Source organism: Carcharodon carcharias, chromosome 5 (genome assembly GCF_017639515.1).
Source record: "Carcharodon carcharias isolate sCarCar2 chromosome 5, sCarCar2.pri, whole genome shotgun sequence".
Taxonomy (NCBI): Eukaryota; Metazoa; Chordata; class Chondrichthyes; order Lamniformes; family Lamnidae; genus Carcharodon; species Carcharodon carcharias.
The window spans coordinates 107,358,401-107,384,750 of NC_054471.1; the positions used below are offsets into that span (position 1 = coordinate 107,358,401).

At 42.7% G+C, this 26,350-nt stretch overlaps 1 protein-coding gene across 4 annotated transcripts in view; it reads right to left on the minus strand.

Annotated features, from left to right (window-relative positions):
• Positions 1-26,350, minus strand: part of fbxo16 (F-box protein 16) — a 71,635-nt gene that overhangs the window by 17,188 nt on the left and 28,097 nt on the right. For all 4 annotated transcript variants that reach the window (XM_041187305.1, XM_041187302.1, XM_041187304.1 and 1 more), the window contains 4 exons: positions 22,053-22,259; positions 19,563-19,727; positions 4,591-4,796; positions 363-450 (listed from right to left, as the gene is read on the minus strand). In XM_041187305.1, coding sequence (XP_041043239.1) covers positions 363-450; positions 4,591-4,796; positions 19,563-19,727; positions 22,053-22,259 — 666 coding nt within the window. The remainder of the gene's footprint in view (positions 1-362; positions 451-4,590; positions 4,797-19,562; positions 19,728-22,052; positions 22,260-26,350) is intronic.

The following is a 26,350-nucleotide window of genomic DNA, read 5'->3' on the forward strand; positions in this document are numbered from 1 at the left end:
AAACTACACAAAGTCTGCCTTAATTAACTGGCAATGAAAATTTAAATACACGAGTCTCATCAATAAAACATCAATAACATGCAAATAGTTAACTCTGATCCTGCTTGCACATTTAGCAACAGTGTCTGTGAAATACATGTCATTAGGTGGGAAACCGAGAAAGTAAAACTGGCCTCTGCCAAAAATAGAAAAAAGCTGGAACTGACAGCTTGTATTACCCTGCGCTTAATTTCCTTTTCCACTGAAGTCAATGGGTGCAGAATAAAGTGGGCTGCTACTTCACCATGGGCTACTTTGCTCTTTCTCTAAAGACCAATTTTACCCTCAAAAAAAGCTGAGGAAGGAAGTACTAGTGAGCCTACCAGTGATTTTGCTTTCTTCATTTTGTAGTTTGTTGACGGATGCTTCTTTCTTTCTCGAGCTGATGTGGTTCCACCTCCCTTCTTTCTCCTGGAAAAATACAGCAGCCCTCATTCAAAAATAAGGATAATATTAGTTCAAGGAACAGTACATAGAATAAATAGAGAGTAATGTAGAAGAACTTTAAACTAGAAAGTGGGGGGGGGGGGGAGGGGTAAAACTCCAACAAGTATGACTAATGGGAAACAAAGCAGCAGGTTAGCGTGTGGGGGGGTTGGATTCAACTTCATGGAAAATTATGAAAAAACTGAAAAGAAAGGAGAGCCCTGGAGAGGCTATTAAACTCCCTAGAACACAAAATAGGACAGAGCGTTTGGAAAGGGCTAGGAATCTAACTTCAAGCACATCAGATAAAGGGACGACAATAAGAAAGGGGACGGGAAATACAGGACTGAAGGTGGTGTATCTGAATGCACGCAGTATATGAAATAAGGTAAATGATCTTGTGGCGCAGATTGAAATTGGCAGGTATGATGTGGTGGGCATCACGGAGAAATGGCTGCAAGGGGATCAGGTCTGGGAGCTAAATATCCAAGGATAGACATCCTATCAAAAAGATAGGCAGGTTGGCAGAGGAAGTGGGGTTGCTTTGTTAATAAGAAATGAAATTAAATCGATAGCAAGAAATGACGTAAGGTCAGATGATGTAGAATCTGTGTGGGTAGAGTTGAGGAACCGCAAAGGTGAAAAAACTACAATGGGAGTTACATACAGGCCTCCGAACAGTAGTCAGGATGTAGGGCACAAAGTACGCCAGGAGATAGAAAAAGCATGTAAGAAAGGCAAGGTTACAGTGATCATGGGGGATTCCAATATGCAGGTGGACTGGGAAAATCAGGTTGGTAGTGAATCCCAAGAAAAGGAATTTGTGGAATGTCTACGAGATGGCTTTTTGGGGCTGCTTGTGGTGGAGCCCACTAGGGAACAAGCAATTCTAGATTTAGTGACGTGTAATGAGGCAGATTTGCTAAGGGAGCTTAAGGTGAAGGAACCCTTAGGAGGAAGTGACCATAGTATGGTAGAATCTACCCTGCAATTTGAGAGCAAAAAGCTGGAATCAGATGTAACGGTATTACAGTTGAACTATGGCAACTACAGAGGCATGAGGGAGGAGCTGACCAGAATTGACTGGGAGATGAGCCTAGCAGAAAAGACAGCAATGGCTGGAGTTTCTGGGAGTAATTTGGGACACACAGCAAAAATTCATCCCTAGGAAGAAGAAGCATAATAAAGGGAGCACGAGGCAACCATGGCTGACAAGGGAAGTCAGGGACAGCATAAAAGCTAAAGAGAAAGCATACAATGCGGCGAAGAGCAGTGGGAAACCAGGGGATTGGGAAGCCTACGAAGACCAACAGAGGAAACCAAAAAAAGAAATAAAGAGGGAGAAGATTAAATAAGACTAGCCAGTAATATAAAAGAAGATTGCAAGAGGTTTTTAGATATATAAAGGGTAAGAGAGAGGCAAAAGTGGACATTGGGCCGCTGGAAAATGACGCTGGAGGAGTAGTAGTGGGGAACAAAGAAATGGCAGACGAACTGAATAGGTACTTGCGTCAGTCTTCACGGTGGAAGACAAGAGTAACATCCCCAAAGTTCAAGAGAATCGTGGGGCAGAGGTGCGTATGGGGGTGGCCATTACCAAGGAGAAGGTGCTAGGAAAACTGAAAGGTCTGAAGGTGAATAAATCACCTGGACCAGATGGATTACACCCCAGAGTTCTGAAGGAGATAGCTGAAGAGATAGTGGAGGCGTTAGTGGTGATCTTTCAGGAATCACTGGAGTCAGGGAGGGTCCCAAAGGACTGGAAAATCGCTAATGTAATCCCCCTGTTTAAGAAGGGAGTGAGGCAAAAGACGGGAAATTACAGGCTGATTAGCCTGACCTTGGTCATTGGTAAGATTTTAGAGTCTATTATTAAGGATGAGATTTCAGAATACTTGGAAGTGCATGGTAAAATAGGGCAAAGTCAGCATGGTTTCATCAAGGGGTGGTCATGCCTGACAAATCTGTTCGAATTCTTTGAGGAGGTAACAAGTAGGTTAGACAAAGGAGAGCCAATGGACATTATCTACTTGGACTTCCAGAAGGCCTTTGAAAAGGTGCCGCACAGGAGGCTGCTCAGTAAGATAACAGCCCATGGCGTTGGAGGCAAGGTACCAGCATGGATAGAAGATTGGCTGTTTGGCAGAAGGCAGAGAGTGGAGATAAGGGGGTCCTTCTCGGGATGACGGCTGGTGACTAGTGGAGTTCCGCAGAGGCCAGTGTTGGGACCACAACTTTTCACTTTATACATTAATGATTTAGATGAAGGAACTGAGGGCATCCTGGCTAAGTTTGCAGATGATACAAAGTTAGGTGGAGGGACAGGTAGTATTGAGGAGGCGGGGAGGCTGCAGAAGGATTTGGACAGGTTAGGAGAATGGGCAAAGAAGAGGCAGATGGAATACAACGTGGGGCAATGTGAAGTCATGCACTTTGGTAGGAAGAATAGAGGCATAGACTATTTTCTAAATGGGGAGAGAATTCAGAAATCTGGAGTGCAAAGGGACATGGGAGTCCTAGTCCAGGATTCTCTTAAGGTTAACTTGCAGGCTGACGCAGTAGTTAGGAAGGCAAATGCAGTGTTGGCATTTATTTTGAGAGGACTAGAATATAAAAGCAGGGATGTGCTGCTGAGGCTTTATAAGGCTCTGGTCAGACCACATTTAGAATATTGTAAGCAATTTTAGGCTCTGTATCTCAGGAAGGATGTGCTGGCCTTGGAGAGGGTCCAGAGGAGGTTCACGAGAATGATCCGAGGAATGAAAGGATTAACATATGAGGAATGTTTGAGGACTCTGGGTCTATACTCGATGGAGTTTAGAAGGATGAGGGGGGATTTGATTGAAACTTACAGAATACTGAAAGGCCTGGATAGAGTGGATGTGGGGAAGATGTTTCCATTAGTTGGAGAGACTAGGACCCGAGGGCACAGCCTCAGAGTAAAGGGAAGACCTTTTAGAACAGAGATGAGGAGAAACTTCTTTAGCTAGGGAGTGGTGAATCTATGGAATTCATTGCCACAGAAGGCTGTGGAGGCCAGGTCATTGAGTGTATTTAAGACCGAGATAGATTGGTAAGGGGATCAAAGGTTACGGGGAGAAGGCGGGAGAATGGGGTTGAGAAACTTATCAGCCATGATTGAATGGCGGAGCAGACTTGATGGGCCGAATGGCCTAATTTCTGCTCCTATGTCTTATGGTGAAAGAGGCGCAGGTCCAACCCATTACCTGCAGTTAGGTGCGTGGGAAGTTACATGGAGGATATATATTGCTACATGACCAGTTACAATGAACATCAATCCCCTTTATCATATGCTAAACATCAAACCACACTTTTCTTTTCTTTTTCTTTTCTACAGCCTCCTTAAAAATTTTCCAAGGCCCAAGTTAGAATCACACTCAGGCAGACTGGGTCCAGCATTTCTCTTCCTTGCTTCTCTTAGTACTGTACCTCAACTGAATTGAATGCCTCCCAGCATTGGCAGGTTCAGGATTTTTATGGATCACAATGTGGTCCTCCCTCCTCCTAACACAGGCCTATGCCTTGATTCAGTGGCAGAAAAGCAGAGGTCGCAATGGAAACTGGCTGTGGGATGGTAATCAGAAGACCATCAACCCCACAAACCTGATGGGAAAAGAAAAACACATTTTCCTTTATTGGCTTGCTACCTGATGCTCACAGCACACCCCTCACACCTCCCCCATGGGAAGGGACCAGGAGTCGAAGCCTGTGACAACTTCTTCAGACCCAATGTGAAGGAGAGTAGGAGTAGGAGGCTGTTGCAGCTTCACCTTCAAACCCCATTCTTCTACATATCCTTCAGGTGAACCTTCAGAAGCGCATGCGACAGGGCTGGGAGTGTCCCATTTATGTGTCTGGCCCTTTGTCTTCCACCCCGGAGAATGCTGCAGACATCCCAGGCCAAGGTAAAGGGGGTGGAGACACAGTGACCACTTTCAATCTGGGAAGCAAATAACTTCCCCAGGCTCCCTGGAGAGCGATATGAGGCATTGGAGCAACAGCCAGAAAGCATTCGTGAGCTGGAACAGCAAAAGGTCCCTCTCACATAATAGGTGCTCCCTTCCCCGTTGGTGGCCCGAAACCTCCTATAGCAGGTTTCCTTACTCTTCCCCTATGGGGTCACAGTTGTCCAGATAGTTGAAGCGTACGGTGTCCGTTGGATGTCGGTCTGAGCCACGCCAGGGAGGGAGCTCGAGCCGCACTTTCGGAGGCAGGGATCGAGTTGCTGCTGTTCTGAGCTGCTTCTGGTCCGCAGGATCCTTTGGTAACAGATGGACATCCAACACAATAAACTCCTCTCTGGACGGAATCTGGAAACAGGAGAAATGCTGAATAAAGACATGCTTGTAGAATCAGTCCCATGTGTTGTTAAGTTTGAAGTAAAAACAGAAAATGCTGGAACAACTCAGGTCTGACTCTTCTTCAGGTGCTCTTCTTCAGAACACCTGAAGAAGAGTCATACAGACTCGAAACTTTAACTCTGTTTCTCTCTCCACAGATGCTGCCAGACCTGCTGAGTTTTTCCAGCATTTTTTGTTTTTATTTCAGATTTCCAGCATCCACTTATTTTGCTTTTATCTTATTGTTAAGTTTGATGTTGGAAAGAAAAGGCAGTCAAGTAAAAACTCCTCCATGACCTTCTCAAGACCATAGAATCAGGGAAAGCTGCATTCCAACTGTGGTTTAAAAATATGGAGTCATAGAGTGATACAACACAGGAGGCTATTCAGCCCAATGTACCTGCATCGGCTCAGAGAAGGAACTATCCCACAATCTCCTGCTCTCTCCCCATAACCCCGTAAATTTCTCCTTTTCAAATATTATTCCAATTCCCTTATGATAGTTTTAATCTGGTTCCACCACCCTTTCAGGCATTGCATTCCAGATCATAACAACTCGTTGCATAGAAACAATTCTCATCTTCCCTCAGGTTCTTTTTCCAATTACCTTAAATCTATGTCCTCTGATTACTGATCATATTCTGCCACTGGAAACAATTTCTTCTTATTTGTTCTATCAACTCATAATTTAGAACACCTCTATTAAATCACCCCTTAACCTTTTCTGCTCTAAGGAAAACAGCTTCTCCAGTCTCTCCAAATAACTAAAGTCCCTTATCCGTGGAACCATTCTGGTACATCTCCTCGATATCCTCTGCAAGCCTTGGCATTCTTCCTGAAGTGTGATGCTGAGAATTGCATACATTACTCCAGCTCAGGCCAAGCTAATGACTTGTAAAGATTTAGCATAACTTCTCGCTATTCTGCATTCAAGGCCACCTTATGTTCAAATGACAACTGGTTAATCGTTATAAAATACTCATTGCTCATGGCAATTGAATAGATGACACTGGCTCTTGCAAGTCAGGGTTGTGTTTGTGTACATACTGATAGTGAAAACTGCATTCTAGTACTGATGCATTGTTTGGAATCTTAACAATTTGGAGATTAAGGTAATTTACAAAGTTCTTTATTGATGCGCCACAAAAATAAAGTACATTGGTTAATTAACTTCAAATCATTAACAATTTGAAGGAATGGAATGTTTTTCTAAATATCTTCACTTCTTTACTTTCAACCACCTCCCCCAATCCCAGATTTGAGTAGACCATGGACCTGTTGTTCTGTCCCACCGAGGCTACTTTACCAATAGCTACTGGGAGAACGGTGGGAGCAGTCTGGAACAACTCTTGCCCTATTTGGGCTTCACAAAAGGCAATGCGAGGAGAGTGAGGAAATGGTATTAGTTTGGGATTGGCACAAGGTAATGATTAGAGCAAGGGGCAGTGGGATTAGTTTGGGAATGATACAAAGCTGTACTGAAAGAACAGGGCAGAAGGATTAGTTTTGGATTTATACAGGCTACGAGGGGGGCGTGGGGCAGTGGAAATAGATTGAGATTGATGTAGGGCAATGAGGAGAGAGTGCGACAGCGAGATTAGTTTGGGATTGACACAAAGTAATGGAGAAAGTGGAACAATGGGAATAGTTTTGGAATCAGACATGACTTTGGAAATATAACAGGGCAGTGGGATTAGTTTGGGACCGATTCAAGCTATGAGGAGAGCGGGTGCAGAGGAGGAGAAGGAGCTGCTATTTTTTTACCTCCAATATCTGGCGAGGGTTTCTCTTTTGTTCCTAAGCTGGAAAACTGTAACTTGCTATTAGTTTATTTTACTAAATTAGTAACCAACTAATCAAAGAATAAATAAATATGGTTATATAGACAAGGCGGCTTGTGCTGTTAACTGCAGCATATGGGTGTATGAAAAGAGCATTGCAACACCTGGCAACTTATCTGTGGTAAGTGTCTGCAGCTTGAGGAACTTTGGGCAGAGGTGTTGAGCTTGAGTCCAAGTTACAGGTATTGCAGAATATCAAGAAGAAGGAGAATTACCTGGACACTTTGGGGGCAGACACACCCATTAGGTTAAGTAGACCTTTAGATTTGGTCAATGCTCAGGGACAGGAGGGTGTACTATGAGTCAGACAGGTAAGGGATCTAGAATGTAGTGATGGAGGAGCCTCAACGCTTGACTTTGAGCAACAGATATGAGATACTTTCTATCTGCGTGGATGAGAACACGGATTGCAGGATGAATAGGCAAACTGACCATAGCATGGTAGGGTGAGCCATTCAAGTGGGGGTAGGCAAAAGAAATGTGGTATTGTCAGGAAAAGCCGATTACAGCCACAAATTACTTACGTGCATATTGAACTTTTTAAGGAAGACTTGTGTGTTTTTAAAGAAATACAAACAAGGGCACTGAACAAAAGATGACTGATAATACAAAGTGACACTTTCTGGAAAATTCCTATGTGGATTACACTCACAGACCTATCCTGAGAGAACATGGAATGTCGCACCTCAAAAGGTGTCATGGCCTTCTTCAAGCAGAGACACTTGAAAGGGAGATAGGAAAGATGCAAAAGATTGAACTTTAATCTCCTGTGGTTGCAGAGACAAAAGATTGATTTGCATGTCATCCAAAGATCCATCTCCTGCTGATTTATATCTCAGAATGTGTAAATAATTCTGATACGAATGCAATACGACTATTTCCTTTCCTGGAATACATGGGGGAAAAATGGGTTAAAAAGCTAGCTGCAAAGCAGTGTAGTGTATGCTGGTGCGCTGGGAGAGTGACAGCAAAAGAAGACCAACTTCCCTGTTGCAGCTGCAGGTGAAGTATCTCTCTCTCTCTCTCCATTGCTGGAGGCAAAGCTCAGTAGAAGCCGCAATCAAAAAGGAAATAGAATATCCTTTTCAGCTACCCTGCAGAACCAAGTGTCTCCAAACTGACTGCGAAACTGCCAAAGACAGCTGTACTGGAATCACCCAACTTAACAGCCATAATGTACCACCATCTATGCCACACGGACAAGCCAAAGACTGATTCGTATATTTTTAAAACTTTTATTTGGACTCTTAACTTCTCATTTCTGATCTGTGTGTACGTGTTCTGTTGTTATTATTTTTTCTTGGGTTTTAGTAACTAATCACAGAATCACAGAATATCACAGTGCAGAAGAGACGCTTCAGCCCATCGAGTCTGCACCGACATGTGAGAAATACCTGATCTACCTACCTAACCTCATTTGCCCTGCACTTGGCCCATAGCCTTGAATGTTATCACTCTTTCTTTGACTCAGGAAAGCCTGGTTAAATAGGCTTCTTCTAAAAATAAATACATTTGGACTGGGAAAAGATATCCAGGGTGGTGGTGGTGGTTGCGGGGGGGGGGGGGGAATTCCTTTTAAATTAACCTTTTAGCAACCCCTCCTCACGTGGGAGCATAACAAAATTGGGGTCCTGTTCGGGAAGTTAACAAATTGGGGGACCTAGCCTGGGGACCAGTTGTAACAGTACTGACAGGGGATAGTATAGTCAGGGGAATAGATACTGTTCTCTGCAGCTACGATTCTGCTGACTGTTCTGTGCCAGGGTTAAAGATATCTCCACATGGCATCAGAAAAACTTGGATGGGGAGAGGGATCTCATGATCCACATAGGAACCAATGACATAGGTGGAATTAGGAATGATGTTCTGCTAAGAGAGTTTTAGGAATTAGGATCCAACTAAAAAGCAGAACCTCCGAAGTAATAATATCTGGATTGTTAACTAAGCCATGCACCAATTGGCATAGGATAAAATAGATTAGAAAATTAAAACCAGAAAATGCTGCAATGCTCTTTTTACTTCAGATTTCCAGCATCCACAGTATTTTGTTTTTGCATTAGAAAGTTAAATGCATGGCTTAAGGAGTGGTGTCTGAGACAGGGGTTTCACTTCATGGGGCACTGGCACCAGTACTTGGGAAAGAGAGATGTTCCACTGGGAGGTGATTGGCTTAAACTGGACTGGGACCAGTGTATTCTGGTGAACTAAATAATGAGGCAGTAGACAGGGCTTTAAACTATTAAAGTGGTTGGAGATTTGTGAGGGAGTGGGGGTGACAGGAGGATTCAGGAAAGGGTAAAAGCAGCAACAGAAATGCCAAAGCTCTAGGAGCAAAGTAGCTTTTTGCATAAAAATAAGCAGAGTGGGTCAGGAAGGGACAATGAGAGTAACAAAGGTTATAGGGCATTTGTAACTAAGATGATGTCAAGGAAAATTAGAAAAATGTCAAAGCTAAAGGCACCATGTCTGAATGTATGAAGCATTTATAACAAATTAGGTGGATTAATAGCATAGCTAGAGATTAATAGGTTTAAATTAATAGCCATTACAGAGATAAGGTTGCAAAGTGATCAAGATTGGGAACTAAATTTTCCAGGATACTTAACTTTTAGAAGAGATATATAAAATGGAAAATGAGGAGGGGTAGACCTGATAATAAAGGATGGAATAAAGATAGTAGAGAAAAGGGATCTTAGTCCAGAAATTGAGAAGTAGGATCAGTTTGGGTAGAACCAAGAAACAGCAAAGAGCAAATAACATTAGTGGGAGCTGTTTGCAGTGGCTCTAAAGTAGGGCCGTATAAATCAGGAAATTAGAGGCGGATGTAACAAGAGTAAATCGGTAATCATGGGAACTTTAAGCTTCATACAGATTGGACAAACTAAATTTGCAGTAATCCTGCGGTGGATGAGTTCAGGGAATGGGTATAAGATAGTTTCCTAGATCAGTATGTCAAGGAATTAGGCTATTTTGAATCTAGTATTGTGCAATGAGGAAGAGTTCATTAATAACCTGAAACAAAAACAAAAATAGCTGGAAAAACTCAGCAGGTCTGACAACATCTGCGGAGAGGAATACAGTTAATGTTTCGAGTTGGTATGACTCTTCATCAGAACAGTTCTGACGAAGAGTCATATGGACTCAAAACATTAACTGTATTCCTCTCTGCAGATGTTGCCAGACCTGCTGAGTTTTTCCAGCTATTTTTGTTTTTGTTTCAGATTTCCAACATCCGCAGTATTTTGCTTTTATCTTAATTAATGACCTTGTGGTTAAGGGGTCTGTAGCAATAAGTGATTATAATATGCTGGAAATTTAGATAAAGTTTGAAAGTACTTAGTTGAGTCTGAAACTAGAGTCTTAAATGTAAACAAAACAAATTACATAGAAATGAGGGGCGGGTTGGCTCAGGTAGATTGAGAAACTACAATAAAGGATATGACGGTAGATAAGCAATGGCTAGTATTTAAAGAACTAGAACATTATTTGCAACAAAAACACATTCTTTTAAGGCACAAAATGTGCCTCAGAAAATGTGGTCTAACTGTGGCTAACAAAAGGAGTTAAAGATAGTATTAGATCAAAGAAAGAAGCTTAGAATAAAAGCAAAATACTGCAGATGCTGGAAATCTGAAGTAAATGTAGAAAATGCTGGAAAACTCAACAGTTCTGACAGCATCTGTGGAGGGAGAAACTTAGTTAACATTTTGAGTGCATATGACTCTTCAGAGCAAAAGAGAAGTAGAAATGTGATGGATTTTATGCTGGTCAAGAGGGGATAGGGCAGGTCGAGCAAACTTAAAGGGCAGGACTTTTGGGTTGTTGGGCGGGCAGGCCCGGGAGCAGCTGGGAAATGGTCCACAGCCTGTGATTGGCCCCCGACCACGATTTCACGTTGGCTGGCCAATTAACAACCAGCCAGCGTGAAAGACGAGCTGAAAAGCTCAGCGCTGCCTGGGTGCGGGCAAGAGGAGTGCGAGCACAAAAGTCTGTGCATGCAAGGGGGAGCACGCATTGTAAGCTCCCTAAAGGCTGAGAGCTGCCTCAGGGAACTGAACAATATCAAAATCAAAGATAAAGATTTTGAAAATGTGCAAAGCATGTCCCCACATAGGACTCACTGACATCAACATAAACGTTATAAAAATTATGTCAAAAAAGTTTTTTAAAATTAATGTTGGAAATCTCATCCCACCCGTAGATGAGGTTTTCTAAAAAATCCAAAGGCTGCCTGGCCGATTCGCCTGCCCACCAACTGTAAGGTTGGAAGGGCAGCAAAAAATAGGTTTAAATTAATTGATTAATGGCCTTAATAGGCCTCTTAATTGTAGGTGGGTGCGGTGCCAACTCTCGGGTACGCCTGCTGACCGAAATATGCCCGAGTGCGCGATGACGTCGTGCACTATTCTAAGCCCAATTGAGTCGGGTGTGCATCTGCCCGCGGGATGTAAAATCCTGCCCATAATGTTGCTAAAAAGAGAAATAAACCTGAAGATTGGAGGATTTTAGAATTCAGCAGAGGAGGGCCAAAAACTGAAAAGAAAAGAGAATATGAGGGCTGATTAGTAAGAGATATAAAAACAGGTTATAAGTGTTTCTATAGGTATGTAAATAGGAAGTAAACATGGGCTCATCAGAGGCAGAGACAGGTGAGAGCATTTGCATTTGTTTTCATGAAGAAGATGCAAAAACATTCTGGAAATAATGAGGAACCAAGTGTCTAGTCAAAATGAGGAACTTAAAGAAATCAGTATAAATAAAGAAATAGTGCTAGAGAAATTAATGAGGCTAAGGGGCAACAAATCCCCTTGATCTGACAACTTGCATCCTAAGATTTTAAAAGAGGTGGTTGCAGAGATAGTGGATGTGTTGCTTTTGATCTTTCAGAGTTCTTTAGGTTCTAGAACAGCTCCCAAAGGTTAGATGGCAGCAAACAATACCCTATTGTTTAAGAAAAGAGGAAGAAAGAAAACAGGAAACTATCGGCCAGTTAGCCTAACATTGGGAGTAGGCAAAATGATAGAATCTATTATTAGGGACATGGTAACAGTGAACATTAAAAATATCATGGGCAGAATTTTGCCCTTGGCTTGGGGAAGCCAACCGCCGCCTGCGATCCTCACCACACTGCGATTTCACGCTAGTGGGCCAATTAAGGCCCACCAAGCATGGAATGCGAGCGGCAACACTGAGCCCTGCTGTGCGGGTGGAGTGAAGAGGGTGAGTGGGCACAGAGCTGCCTCAGGGATATGAAGCGCTGTTTAAAAAAACTAATGAAGAAATTAAAAATGTGATAAAACATGTCCCCTCATGTGACTCTGTCACATGAGCACAGACATGTTTTTAATTCAAGTGTAAAATTTTTATTTTATTTTTATTTGCTTTAGGAAACCTCATCCTGCCTGTGGATGAGGTTTCCTAAAAAGTGCAAAGGCTGCTTGGTGTTTTTGCCTGCCCGCCAACCATATGGTTGGACAGGCAGCGTCAATTTAAATTTAATTACATTTTAATGGCCTAAGAGGCCGTTTAATTGTCGGCAGGCGCGCTGCCGACTCCGGTGCATGCCCGCTGAATGAAATATTGCAGAAATACCAGCATGCCCGAAGTCATCAAGTGTCATTTTACGCTCGGCCAAGTCAGGGGTGGGCCCGTCCGCCCTCCTGCCCAACCGCCAAGCTCAATATTCTGCCCCATAATATGATTGAGCAGAGTTAACTAAGATTTATGAAAGGGAAATCACGTTTGACAAATATGTTAGAGATTTTTGAGGTCATAACTGGTAAGATGGTTAAGGGGAACCAGTGGATACAGCATATTTGGATTTTCAAAAAGCATTTGACAAGCTGCCACACAAGATTTTGTTATACAAAAAGGTTTGAGGGTAACATATTAAGATGGATGAAGGATTGGTTCTTCTTTTTTTTCAGGTACTATCCTCAATTATTTGAAGGTTGCCAAATCATTGATTAAGCCGTGATATTTACTATGGGGCAGGGTGAGGTGTTAGGCTCCCAAGTCTACCTCAGCTGTAATGGGTATCAAACCCCACATGGTAGGCGTTAATCTGAACCACATGTTAGCCATCTAGCCACCTGAGCTACAAAGGGACCAGAATATAAGATTAAAGGACTCTTACAACAGTTGTACAGGGCATTGGTGAGGCCACACCTGGAGTACTCTGTGCAGTTTTGGTCCCCTTAATAAGGGGACAGTCACTTAGAACTAAGATGAGAAGAAATTTCTTCACTCAAATGATTGTGAATCTTTAGGTTCGCTACCCCAAAGAACTATCTAGGTACACAGGCATTGAGCATATTCAAGATTGAGGTTGATAGATTTTTGTGTAATAAGGGAATTAAGGCATATGGGATAGTGAAGGAAGGTGGGGTTGAGATGGGTGGTCAGCCTTGATCTTGCTGGACAGCAGAACAGGCTTGAAGAGCCAAATGGTTTACTCCAGCTCCTGATTCTTTTGTTCTTATGAATATGGCGGTCATAAGAGCTTTAAATTAGTAAATGGAGTGGGGACAGGGGTGCTTATAAAGAAAATGTGGTCTGAATAATAGCTTGAAAACATGAAAGGGGAGAGCATAGAATAACAGTCTGAAATTGTGATTTTGGGAATTCCAGTAAAGGGGAAATTATAAGATGTAAAGTAATTTAACCAGGAGAGAGAAATAAGAAACGTGTTGAGTACAACAACAGAATAGAATGACAGGTTAGGATGTGTGGCTCAAATAAGCATTCTTTATACAAATGCGCAGAGCATAAGAATCAAATGAATAAACTGCAGGCACAAAATCAACTTGGAGGGTATGATATGGTAGCCATTACTAAGATATGGCTGTAAGAAAGTCAGCACTGAGAAGAAATATACCAGGTTATAAGTTCTACGGGAATGGTGGGGAAAATGGTAGAGAGGGAGGGAAAGGCATGGTGATGAAGGGTGAAATTACTTCAAAGATAAGAGAGGATATAATGAGAGGTAAGCAGGAGGTGGAGATTTTATGGGCAGAATTAAGAAATTGAAGAGGATTTAAGATTGAATATAGGATTAAGATTGAAGTGGGAATTGTATATAAGACCCTTTGGGCAGCTGTGCGGTGGTAGATTGTATAAATGCAGTGATTAAATAAACATGTGGCATAGGCAAAGTGCTCTTAATGGAGAATTTTAACTTTCATACAGATTGGGAGAAGCAGACGAGCATATGTCTGAAAGGTAGTGAATTATTTGGGTGGGTTAGTTTACAGCAGCGATATGAACTAAAACCAGTAAGGGGATGTTCCATATTAGATATTGATAGATCGAGTGAATGGGCAAAAATGTGGCAAATGGACAATGCAGACAAATGTGAGGTCATCTGCTATGGACTAAAATAGGATAGAACAGGATGTTTCCTAAATGGTAAGAAACTAGAAACAGTTGAAGTCCAAAGAGCCTTGGGAATTCCAGGTAGTTAGATTATTAAAATGTCATGAACAGGTATAGAAAACGATCAGAAAGTTAATGGAATGCTGGCCTTTATTCCTAGAGGAATAGGATACAAGGGGGTTGAAGTTATGCTGTTCCTAACCTGGCCTTATGCTTGAAACATATAAGATCGTGTGCCACATAGGAAACATTGAAACATTCTATCCTTTGGGTTAAGCATTGTAAAGAGTATGGCCTATACACGGTGTCCTCCAGATTTCTCCAAATCAGCAGCCATGCTAGGAGTGAGCTTTCAGCTCAGTGGTTGCATTCCTACCTCTAGATCAGAAGGTACAGGGTTCAAACCCCACTCCTGACAGGCCTGGTGGGTGGGGACTAGAACTCCAGCTCTGAATTCTGGGTTGATGCCCAATGGGATACTTGAGTCCGGAGAGTGTGGGTGACCCCAGCCCCGTCACCATGTGGGCTCTGGAAGCCATATAGATCAGAACTCCCCCATTAGCTTCTGTGAAAATTGTCACATGGTTATCCTGCCATAATGTTAATCAGCTACTTTGTACTATTCTCCAAGGGATGACTGTGAGGAAATAGGTGATAGATCACAGAGCCTAAACTAAAATTACTAATCAAACTTATTGTATGATAGATATTATACAGTAACAAGCATGAATCAGAAGATAAATGTGAAAAAAGGTACTTTATCCCAGCAATTCCAAATAGGTTTTGCAGTTTTCTTTAATAATTTTATCACGAAGTGGATTTTACATCCAACATCTGGATCCCATGGCTGGATGTGGAAGTGGGCATAATGTCCACTCCTGCCCAGTCCCATGACCCCAAAGTGATTTTATGTCCAATGGGATATTAATTACTTGCCACTGAGACTTTGCTTTAGGTCCCTGCTTTAACTGAACATAAGGCCATAAGAAATAGGAGCCATTCAGCTCCTCAAGCCTCATCTGCCATTCAATAAGATTATAGCTGATCTGATTGTGGGCCTGAACTTCACTACTCCCATAATCCTTGTCACCTCCCCCTTGGCAATCAAAACTGTGCCTAACTCAGCCTTGAATACATTCAATGACCCAGCCTCCACTGCTCTCTGGGAGGAGAATTCCAAACACTAACGGGCCTTTGAGAGAAGAAATTCCTCCTCATCTCCATCTTAAATGAGAGATCCCTTATTTTTAAACTGTGGCCCTCGTTCTAGATTCCCTCACAACAGGAAACATCCTCTCAGCATCCCGCCTGTCAAATGTCCTCAGAATCTTATGCTTCAATAAGATCACCTCTCATTCTTCTTATTGCCAATAAGTATAGGCCCAACCTGCTTAACCTCGGCAAACTCCTCATCCCAGGATTCAGCCTAGTGAACCTGCTTCCAGTGCCAGCATGTAAATAAGGTGAGCAAAACTGCACACAGTACTTTAGTGTGGTTTCATCAATGCACTGTACAGTTGTAGCAAGACTTCCCTATTTTTATACTCTATCCCTCTTGCAATAAAGGTCAACTTTATTCCGCTTGCCTTCCTAATTACTTGCTGTACATACATGCTGACTTATTGTGATTCATATATATGGACACCTGGAACCCTCTGTACTGCAACATTCTCTCTCTCCATTTAAGTAATACTATGCTTTACTATTCTTCCTGCCAAAGTGGACAACCTCACATTTTCCCATGTAATACTCAATCTGCAAAATTCTGCCTGCTCACTTAACCAATCCATATCCTTTGCAGACACTTTGTATCCTCCTCACATTTTGCTCTCCTACTTATCTTTATATCATCAGCAAATTTGGCTACAATGTGCTCGATCCATTCATCATCACAAGTCATTAATATAGATTGTAAATAGTTGATCCCTGTGGCACTCCACTAATTAAAGTTTGCAATCCTGAAAATGACCCACACATCTAGACTGTCTGTTTCCTGTTAGTTAGTCATGCTAATACAGTTTACCCATGCTAATATATCAACCCCAACACCATAAGCTCTTATCTTGTATAGTAACCTTTCCTGTGGCAGCTTATCAAATGTCTTTTGGAAATCCAAATAAACTACATCTACTGGGCGCTTGTTACATCTTCAAAGAACTCTAGTAAGTCCATCATACCGATTTCCCTTTCATAAAACCATGTTCACTTTGTCTGATTGCATTATGATTTTCTAAATGTCTTCCTGCTACCTCTTTAATAATGGATTCTAGCATTTTCCCAATGATAGATATTAGGGTAAGCAGACTATAGTTTCCTGCTTTCTGTCTCCCTCCTTTCTTGAACAGAGGTGTTACATTTGCAGTTTTCCAATGCACTGGGACCTTTCCAGGATCTAATGATTTTTTGAATACTTTTTGAATAGGACATGTCTGATGACACCCATGGGGCAGCCTCAGGGTGCAGCAAGGAGAAGGTACAACAAGGCTCATGCTGCAACTCGCAGCTTGGTGGAGCAAACCATTGCAATGTTGAAAATGAGGTTCCAGTGGCTGGACCGGTCTGGTGGAGCCCTGCAATACAGTCCACAGAGGGTGTCATGCATCGTCGTCGCTTGCTGCGCCCTTCACAACCTGGTGTTGCAACAGGGACAGGAGCTGGCTGAGGAGGAGATGGAGGAACTGCACGTCTCCTTCGATGAGGAGGACGCCGACAGTGATGAGGGTGAGGAGGTCATCAAAGGCAAGGAATATGGAGATGAGGCCATCGCACTGGCCAGATGAGCCAGGAGCACTTGGAAGGCCGTCATGACTGCCAGATTCATGGAGGATGATGACGACATGCTGTGAGGAGACACCACAGATCCTCACATTGCATCTGTGAACATATGACTCCTGTATGGCAGCACATATACCCTCTGTGATAAGGCTCATGTCATGGAAATGCAGCGGATGTCCATTGACCCGTTCCAGGAGGATGATGATGACATGCAGTGGGGACAGTCCGTTGATCCTCTCATAGCTTATGTGAATACCTGGCTCCTGTCTGGCTAACGGCTTGCACTCTGTGAACAGGGTCATATCATGGAGATGCAGTGGGGAAACTTCAACTTCTCCTGATCCTATGGTATTCTTTGTGAGTTGAATCCTTCAGGACAACGCTGTCACTGGACAAAGATGCTGATGCACCTCATGGATGCTGGAAGCACACAGAGAGAGTGACAGAACTCTGTGCCACTGGCTCAGGACATTCTAGCAGCAATGACAAGCCCCATCAAGGTACAGGCATGACTCACGTGACCAGTGACAGTGAAGACACACTATCAGTGTGCTGGGAAGGTTGCACAAAGCACAGGAAAGAGGCCCTGGACTGAGACACCTGCCTTTATCTTGTGCAGGGACCAAGCTTTCACATCTGAGTGACACAAACATTGCTCATCAGAACAAGGAGCCATAGGCAAGGAGAAATTCTTGGGAGTTTATTAACAAAGCGAACATCATGTACAAGTGAGTAACACCTGTGCACAGGCAGCCTGCTGACTGCTAAGCCCTGTCTGTGATAACCTGGACGGGCGACATCTGGAGGGCCAGGACCTGGAGGGCCCTGACCTGCTTTTGGGGTCCTGCTGCGTGGCAGTGGCACCCTCCTCAGCCTTTGGAGCTGGATTTGCTGGGGTCACGGAACAGAGGATTTGGATGGGCCGGACACTCCTGGAGTCACCTGGATGGATGGCCCCGGAGTGTGCACCTGCTGATCCCCTTCCTATGAGTGGCCCAGGGTCCCTGGCTAACTGCTTGAGGAGAAGGGAAAGCTGGATTGAGATCGAGCCTCCCCACACCCCTCTCATGTTGACACTGTTGGAAGCCAACTATGGCCTCAGTGATGGAGTTTAGTCCATGCAGCAGTGCAGGACCAATGTCCTGGACCAAGGTCTCCATGGTGGTTGCCATCCTACCAGTGTTGACCTGGGTGCATTGGCATGCCATTGCTAGTAGCACTGCCTTTTATACAGACTTCATCAATTCACCGGGAGTAGGCAGAGTCGTGGGCAGACACCTAACCAGCCGACTCAGGTTTCTTCAATGATATCAATGAAGAACACCATGCAGGTCGCAGCCGTTGGCGTTGCCTGCCCTCGACAAATCAACCTGAGTCTGCGTAACAGCTCTGGTAGTGGCGCCACATCCATGTCTCTGCTCTACCACTGCAAGCTTCATTCAAAGCTGGTCAGTTTTGGTTTAGCTCCTTGGGATGTTTTACTACTTTCAAGGAGCTACATAAATGAGGTTTATTGTTGATTAATTAGGATGAAATGGCAATATTACCTTTGTTTTGCTAGTTTGGAGGTAAGTTCAGAGACTGATTCTCCATGTTCTTCAGTTTCCTATTTCACTTTACTATACTAATTAAGGACTGACAGAACCTACAAAGGATCATTCTTCACGATCTAACTAAATAGAGTGTGACACAGTTCACATGAGGGAGATTTGGAAAGTTAAAGAGAAAGGACAAGGCAATAGTTTAGGTTAATGATATGGTTAATGGAAGGAACAAAGCGTACAAACATGAGTGTACCAGCAAATAAGGTCAGAAAGGCAAAGACGGTAAAAAGATAAAATTAAAGGATCTTTACCTGAATGCTGACAGCATTTGTAAGAAGAAAGGGACAATTGATTACTTATAGCTTGAGGGGCATCACCCAACAAGCATGGGGCAAGCCTCCATGAACTACCACAGCCGATACCAGGATTGAACCCACACTGTTGGCGTTATTTTGCATCAAACTCTACACATCTAGCCAACTGAGTTAACCAACTGCCAAAGCAGCACCACCCGAAGAGGCACTATGTGAACTAATTTCTCCCATAAGGAATTCACAGGTGCAAACAACCTAACTCAGCACTGAGCCTCATCAGACAAGTTACTTAGAATCATGTTCTGCACAATTTATTTACATGTGTGCCCCTAATGACTGAGAATTTAAGCATATCCTTTTAACAATGCAGTTAATTGGACCAATTTAAAATTGAAATTAATGTACAATACTCCTGGGGTGCATTTGCCAGCTAGCTCTCAAGTTAAGACAAAGGAACAACAGTGACAGCAACTTTCAGACATTTTCCATTTTAAATATTCCAGGCCAAGTTACAAATTCAGCAAATACAAAGACTGACTAGTCTTGGGATCTGTCATAGTGTCAAACACTTCAATTTAAAAAAGAAAATTTTTGTTCTACAAAATAATGAACAATGCATTAATTCTTACATGTACATTATATAATATACAATAGACATATTTTAAAGTGCATTTATTTTTACATTCCTTTAATAGCTTTGAGACCTGTAACAGTGCTATACACAGTAATATGACAGTTAGTCTTTCCTTAGAAACATCTCTACAACTTTTCATAGGTTTTCAGTTACAGGGTCTGTTATCTGTCCTAATACTGGAAATGTAAGCATAATTACAGCTACCAAATTAATGAATGCAATAAACTCTGTGTGCATAGGGATATGTTACTAACCATTGGTTTGGTGACATTCAGTTCCTTCACCATCTCAATATAGTGCCTCTTCCAGATTCTTTGTTCATAGAGAGTTGGTGAGAAGCTGATATACCAGCCCAGTCTCAGACATTTTGGCATCCAAAGTTGATCCAATTCAGCCAAATCCTTCCAATGCCAGCTCACCTAGGGCATAGCAGAAAGGACACAGCTCATTTTTAGTGAGATCTGAGGAGCAACAATACCAGCAACATACACATGTAAGTCTGTGTGTTCATCAGTCTCATTGTGTGAAAGCAGTGAAAAGCTGTCATGCCATAAAACAGTTCCAGAAGACAGTGCTTGAGTCTCAGTGCATCTGGGGCGACTATGCCTGCACTAACATTATATTCAAGGAATGTCACTGTAACAGAACAAGCATCATCTTTGGATCAGTTTCTTGTACTCTCATGTCTGTGTAAGAAGTTCGTGGTTCAAGTCCCATTCCAGAAACTTGGGCTGACACTCCCAGTGCAGTACTGAGGGAGAGCTGCACTGTTGGAAGTTTTATTTTTCAGATAACAAGTTAAAGCAAGCCTCTGTCTGCTCTTTCTGACACAGTTCAAAGAAAAGCAGTGTCCAGTGTCCTGACCAATACTTACCCCTCAACAATAACAAAACAGATTATCTCATTGTTGTTTGTGGGACCTTGCTATGTACAAATTGGCTGCCATTTTTTGTTACATTACAATAGTGACTACATTTCATAAGTATTTAATTGGGTGTGAAACACTTTGAGGTGTCCTGAGGTGGTTAGAGTGCTATGTAAAGTTGCGAAGAATGCGGGCCTTACCGGTGTCAGCCACAACAAAAGAACAAGTTGTCTGAGAGTTCTAAATTTAGAGCTTCTGTCTGCCAGGTATTTACCGTTATCTTTCTAGAATCATACAGCTTGGAAGGAGGCTATCGTGCCCAAGTCTACTCTTTGAAATAGCCATCCGGTTCTTTCTTTCTTTAATAGGTAGAAGTGGGCTGTACAAGTCCAGATTTAGCGCACAAAGTCCAGAATATTGCTCTGACTTTAGGAATAGTCAAAATATACCCACATTTTCATCAAATTTTGGACATAATCCTAGTCATGCAAGCATTGAGGATGGCTTCTTCAAACTGCTGCTGCTCCATAGCAGAGGAGCAGCTCTGTATTACAGAAACCCCTACACCTGGAGTTTGTGTGATAATATTGTCATGCCCAGAAGATACGAAGGAAAATATATATGTCTATATCATCCTAACTACTTCATAAAATTATTATTTTTTAAAAAATGGACAAAGGCTTTACACTGACTGGAGACTGACTAGCCACGACTCACACAAAAGGAATTTCTAGTCTTCAGAAAATAGCAGGGACCTCATTGTCTCTAAAGAGGCGTTAATGCTCTCGTGACTGCGGAAATCAAATTCCAAGGAAATGCATAAAGGCTCTTTACATTTCTAAGGCAGAGCTCTGGCCAACGGAGACGATACGTCTGCAAGGACAAAGGGACCCTGAAACCTATTAAACTTATTAATGGATGAAACATTAACAATCTCAAGAATCCAGACCAGGAATATACATCCTTTGTCCAAACCAAAGGGAAGAAGTGGGAGTTATGTAGCATGACAACCACCTCCCCCGCCTCCCACCCCACCCCAACGAAGCTGCTAGAACCGTAATATCACCTTGTGAAGCTAAAAGAGACAGTTTTCCATCTTCCATTAACAGAACAGCATCAGAAACTGAACTCTGTCTAGGTTTAAATTGTGCCTCTCCCATTGTACCTCTCCCATTGTGGAAATCACTACTATTGGAAAATTGGATTAGACAACATCAGCTTCAGCCTGCCAACATCTGAAGGAATGCACCAGTGGACATTTGATTCTGGAATCTGGATTCACGTGAATCAATAATTTCTATTTTGTCTGTGGTCTTTGCCCTATACCTTTTTCTTTCTTTTTTCCCTCTTTTATTGTGTGAACAACCGAGGTTACGTGCTCTCTTTTTGACTGTATGTGAAATAAACTAACCCTCTGATCTTCCTCTATCTTAAGTTTGCTGTGGGATTGTTAATTGAGGATTGGATCACTCCAAAACTTATAAAGGGGGAAATCAAAAATCAAAAACACATTTCTGTTTACGGATAGGTGGTGACAGGAGAAATCAGGGCTGTTTGAAAGTAACACCTCCCCCCATCCCCCACTCCTGTCCAGAACAATATGTAATCAAGTTCTCTTCAATTACAGCAAACTACACAGACCGCACAGTAAGGGTGATTAAATTCTCCCATCCTGCACAAGCACCTACTCTACAAACTATTATAAATAAAAACAGATGCTGCCAGACCTGTTGAGTTTTTCCAGCATTTTCTGTTTTTATTTCAGATTTCCAGCATCCGCAGTATTTTGCTTTCAATTAGTGTTACTGTTATAAGGAACCAAAGGCAGTTTATCTTTCTATTTGTGAAAACACCATGTTAAACCTCTGATTAATGTTACCTGTGCACAGCGGCAAAGGCTCCTTGGATCCAAGAAGGAAAAGATGTACAAAGCCAGCACTCTGGGAAGGTAACAAGTGAAATCCAGAGCTTCTGCAGGAACTTTGCTACGCAAATGTTGCTCACAGAATTTCAACTGAGATGCAGAACACCTTTCAAACAGGTTGAGAAGAACCTTGCGACGCTGTGAATCAGTCCACTTGTCAAACTAAATGAGAGAATGAGGGAAAGTAAAAAGTCAGTCTCACCAACAAGGTGACATCAGTACCGCGAATGATGCCATCCACATTGCTATAGCCAAGATATCTATTATATATTAAAATAATGAGCCATCACTATCCATTGTTTCTTTTCCCCTCCTCTTCTATTCTCACCTTCTTTCCTCTCTACCCATATGCTCTTTCACCCTTTCCTTCCTCTCCTCTCCAATCCTCTTATTCACACCTCTCCCCTTCCATTTCCCTCCATCTCTTTCGTAATGCATCCTTGTCCTCCTCTCCCTTCTTCCTGTCTCCCCACTCCACCCTCTATCTAGCCCATTTTTCTTCACCTTCCTACAAAGCCACTGCATCTCTCCATCCTCACCCTCCCCTCCAACACTTTTCCTCTCCACCTCCCTATCGCCTCCTCTCCTCTTTCTTCATTTCCCCACCTGCTCTTCTCCTTGACCACTCCTTTCCTGTCCCTAGTCTCCTCCCCATTCTCACCCAATCTACTCATTTCTCCTTTCCTATTCCCTCTCCCTCCTCTTCTCTCTTTCACTCTCCACTCCTCTGCCCTTTCCTTTTACCTGTCTGCTACTTTTGTATGCAAAGTCACAGGAAATCAACCAATAACTTATTGAAGTTATTGGAAAAAAATTATAAATATAACTATAATTTGATATCAACATCTAGACTTGCTCTAGGAAGGAATATTTCTATTAATAGTTTCTTTTATTTGTTGATTTTCTACTTTGTGGATAAACCTTATCTCTTCCTCTTCCTGTTTTTTTCCATGTCATGAAACCTGCAGCTGAAAAGATGGGTTGGCATTACAGAGGCCACTTAGAGGTATGTGGAGTGATAAATACATGCATGTGGCGTACCTCACTTAACTGGGAACCAACAACAATAAGGACAAAGCCCAACAAACCCAAAGGCTCACTTGGCAAGGAAATACACTGTAACGTATTACTGAACCATGGTTAGTCTCAAATTTGATCCCTGAGCTAAACCAAGTTACCCGAATTCTGCTGGTTGGCTCGGTATTAGCGTCCCAAGTGAGGAAGTGAAGAAAGAATGACTAGGTTTATTTGTGCCAGTTGCTAACAGCTCAAAATGTATGTACGTGGGTATTGAGTGAATCTCATTATCGAATAGGCCTCCAACACTTACTATCCAAGGACACACAACCATTTGGGAGAGGCATGTGTCGATTTTTGAGCTTGAGTCAATGCCTGCAGGATAGGAGGAGATAAAGGTGAACTACAGATTCACATCGTAAGGCAAGACATATTATGGTATAAAGAAATAAGACATTCTGAAGAGACAACATTGCTAAGTCTTCAATAATCAGAAATGTATCTCACAAAAGCCAAAAGTGTATTTTACAATGGCTGAGTATAAAGTAGTGAACTTGTCAGCTGGGGTTTTAGTCTTTACCCATTTGAAAAGCTTTCTATTGCTGAACCACATACTAGGAAAACAGGTATTAGAATCTGCCACCTAGCTTGTACAATTTGATATGACGGACTCGTTCAGACTTGTAATAGCACCTGGGGGAAAGCCTTGCATATGTGTCAGGATCCAATCCACATCCAGTCAATACTAAGTAAATCAAAACCACAGCTAAGCCCCACATTCATTTTGTTGAGTGAAACAATCTCAGCCAGGACATGACAGGCATGCTACAAATGGCACTGGTGTCCAAGGATAGCAGTGGGAAGAAAAATCAACCCACTAATCCTGGAAAGAAAATGAGTCAGAGCTAAATTTAAAGCCCCTGATAAGTTGGGGGGCCTGGACCTTGGTGCATGATTAACCCGCACTCATTGTTTCTAGCGGAGGCAGCACGTGAACTTTATGCTGCCTTCTAATTTGCATGCTTCCTGCATGCAGTTAGCACTAAATGTCTCGTTGAATGCAGCACGTATCAGCAGAGGATTCAAGTTTGTGCGAGATTAGTACCACTTAAAGCTAGCCAACACTAATTAAAGCCAGCCTGTACCTTTTAAAGAGAGGTACAATCTCGCTGGTGCAGGTGCTAGAGTTGTTTGTGGAAGGGTGTCTGAGCAGAAAGAAGAGTGAATTATGGGGCAACATATGAAAAAGCTCCAGGACATCACTGCAGGATTCCTCAGGGTAGAGTCCTAGGCCCAACCGTCTTCAGCTGCTTCATCAATGATCTTTCTTCCATCATAAGGTCAGAAGTAAGGATATTCGCTGATGATTGCACAATGTTCAGCACCATTCGCGACTCCTCAGATACTGAAGCTGTCCATGTCCAAATGCAGCAAGACCTGGAAAATATCCAGACTTGGGCTGACAAGTGGCAAGTACGTCACCCAAGTGCCAGGCAATGACCATCTCCAACAAGAGAGAATCTAACCATCGGCCCCTGACAGTCAATGGCATTACCATCACTGAATACCCCACTATCAACATCCTAGGGGTTACCACTGACCAGAAACTGAACTAGGCTAGCCATATAAATACTGTAGCGACAACAAGTCAGAGGCTAGGAATCCTGCAGTGACTAACTCATCTCCTGGCTCCACAAAGCCTGTCCACCATCTACAAGACACAAGTCAGCAGTGTGATGGAATGCACACCCCTTTCCTGGATGAATGCAGCTCCAACAACACTCAAGAAACTTGACACAATTCAGGACAAAGCAGCTTGTTTGATTGGCACCCCATCCACAAACATTCACTCCCTCCACCACCGACGCACAGTGGCAGCAGTGAGTACCATCTACAAGATGCACTGCAGGAACTCACCAAGACTCCTAAGACAGTACCTTACAAATCCACGATTGCCACCACCTAGAAGGACAAGGGCAGCAGACACATGGGAACACCACCATCTGGAAGTTCCCCTCCAAGTCACTCACCATCCTGACTTGGAAATGCATCACCATTCCTTCAATGTTGTTGGGTCAAAATCCTGGAACTCCTTCCCTAACAGCACTGTGGATGTACCTACACCACAGGGACTGCAGTGGTTCACAAAAGCAGTTCACCACCGCCTTCTCAGGGGCAGTTAGGGATGGGCAATAAATGCTGTTCCAGCCAGCAATGCCCACATCCCATGAATGAATAGAAAAAAGTTGGATGCCTTGTTGGAGTAGGTGGGGCAGAGGAGAACGGTGAGTGGTCTATAGTGGACCAGGAGGCTCTCGGGACAAATTTTACAAAGGCATTGGAAGTAGGTAGTCCCCATTGCTCACCAACTAACAGTACATCAATCACAACTCATACTTCACATTCATAGCTTCATCTTTCCTACAAATCTCATACCCATATCTCACAGCTTAAGCACACTGCCAGCTGTTCAACCATGACAGCCACACATTCTAAACACCTTACATCATCATCATCATCATCACATGTGCACTGCCCAAAGGCAGGTTCTTGGATCACAGTAGTCCTTCCATGTCTCTCTATCCTGTGCCAATCTTTTCATTTGCCACTAATTTACTTCAAATTTCAAGCCACCCAGCATTGGTATTCTCTTTACTCTACCTCTTTTTCCTTGAAATCTTCCCTCCATAACATCTCTTACAAGTCTGTTTCCTCTTAAGATGTGCCCTCCCAAACTCTCTGTTCCTAATTATATTCAGCAAAGTTCCTTGATCGTTCACTCTCCACAGCACTTCATCATTTGCTACCTTTACTGTCCAGCAGATCCTTTCCATTCTCCTCCAATTCCACATTTCAAAGCTTTTTAGCAAATTGGTCTCCATTTTTCATAAGGTCCAGGTCTCAAGTCCAAATAAAATAACACTCAAAATCAAGTCTTTAGAAGTCTCTTCTTGAGTTGTTCATTCAGCTTTCCGGTTAGCAACTCTCTTCTTACCAAATATGGCCTTTCCCATTGTTTTCATTATTCTTATTTCTTTGCTGCACTTTCCATCTGCAGATATCTAGTTTCCTAAATACTTGAATTCTTGCACCTGTTCTAGTTCTTTTTCTTCGGTGAATATATGAACATTTCTTAGTGATTTTAAGATAATGCATCACTTTGGTTTTGCCAATGTCCACTTTCACTCCAACCACAAATTGCATTATACTCACTGACAATTTCCTACTTTTGTAGG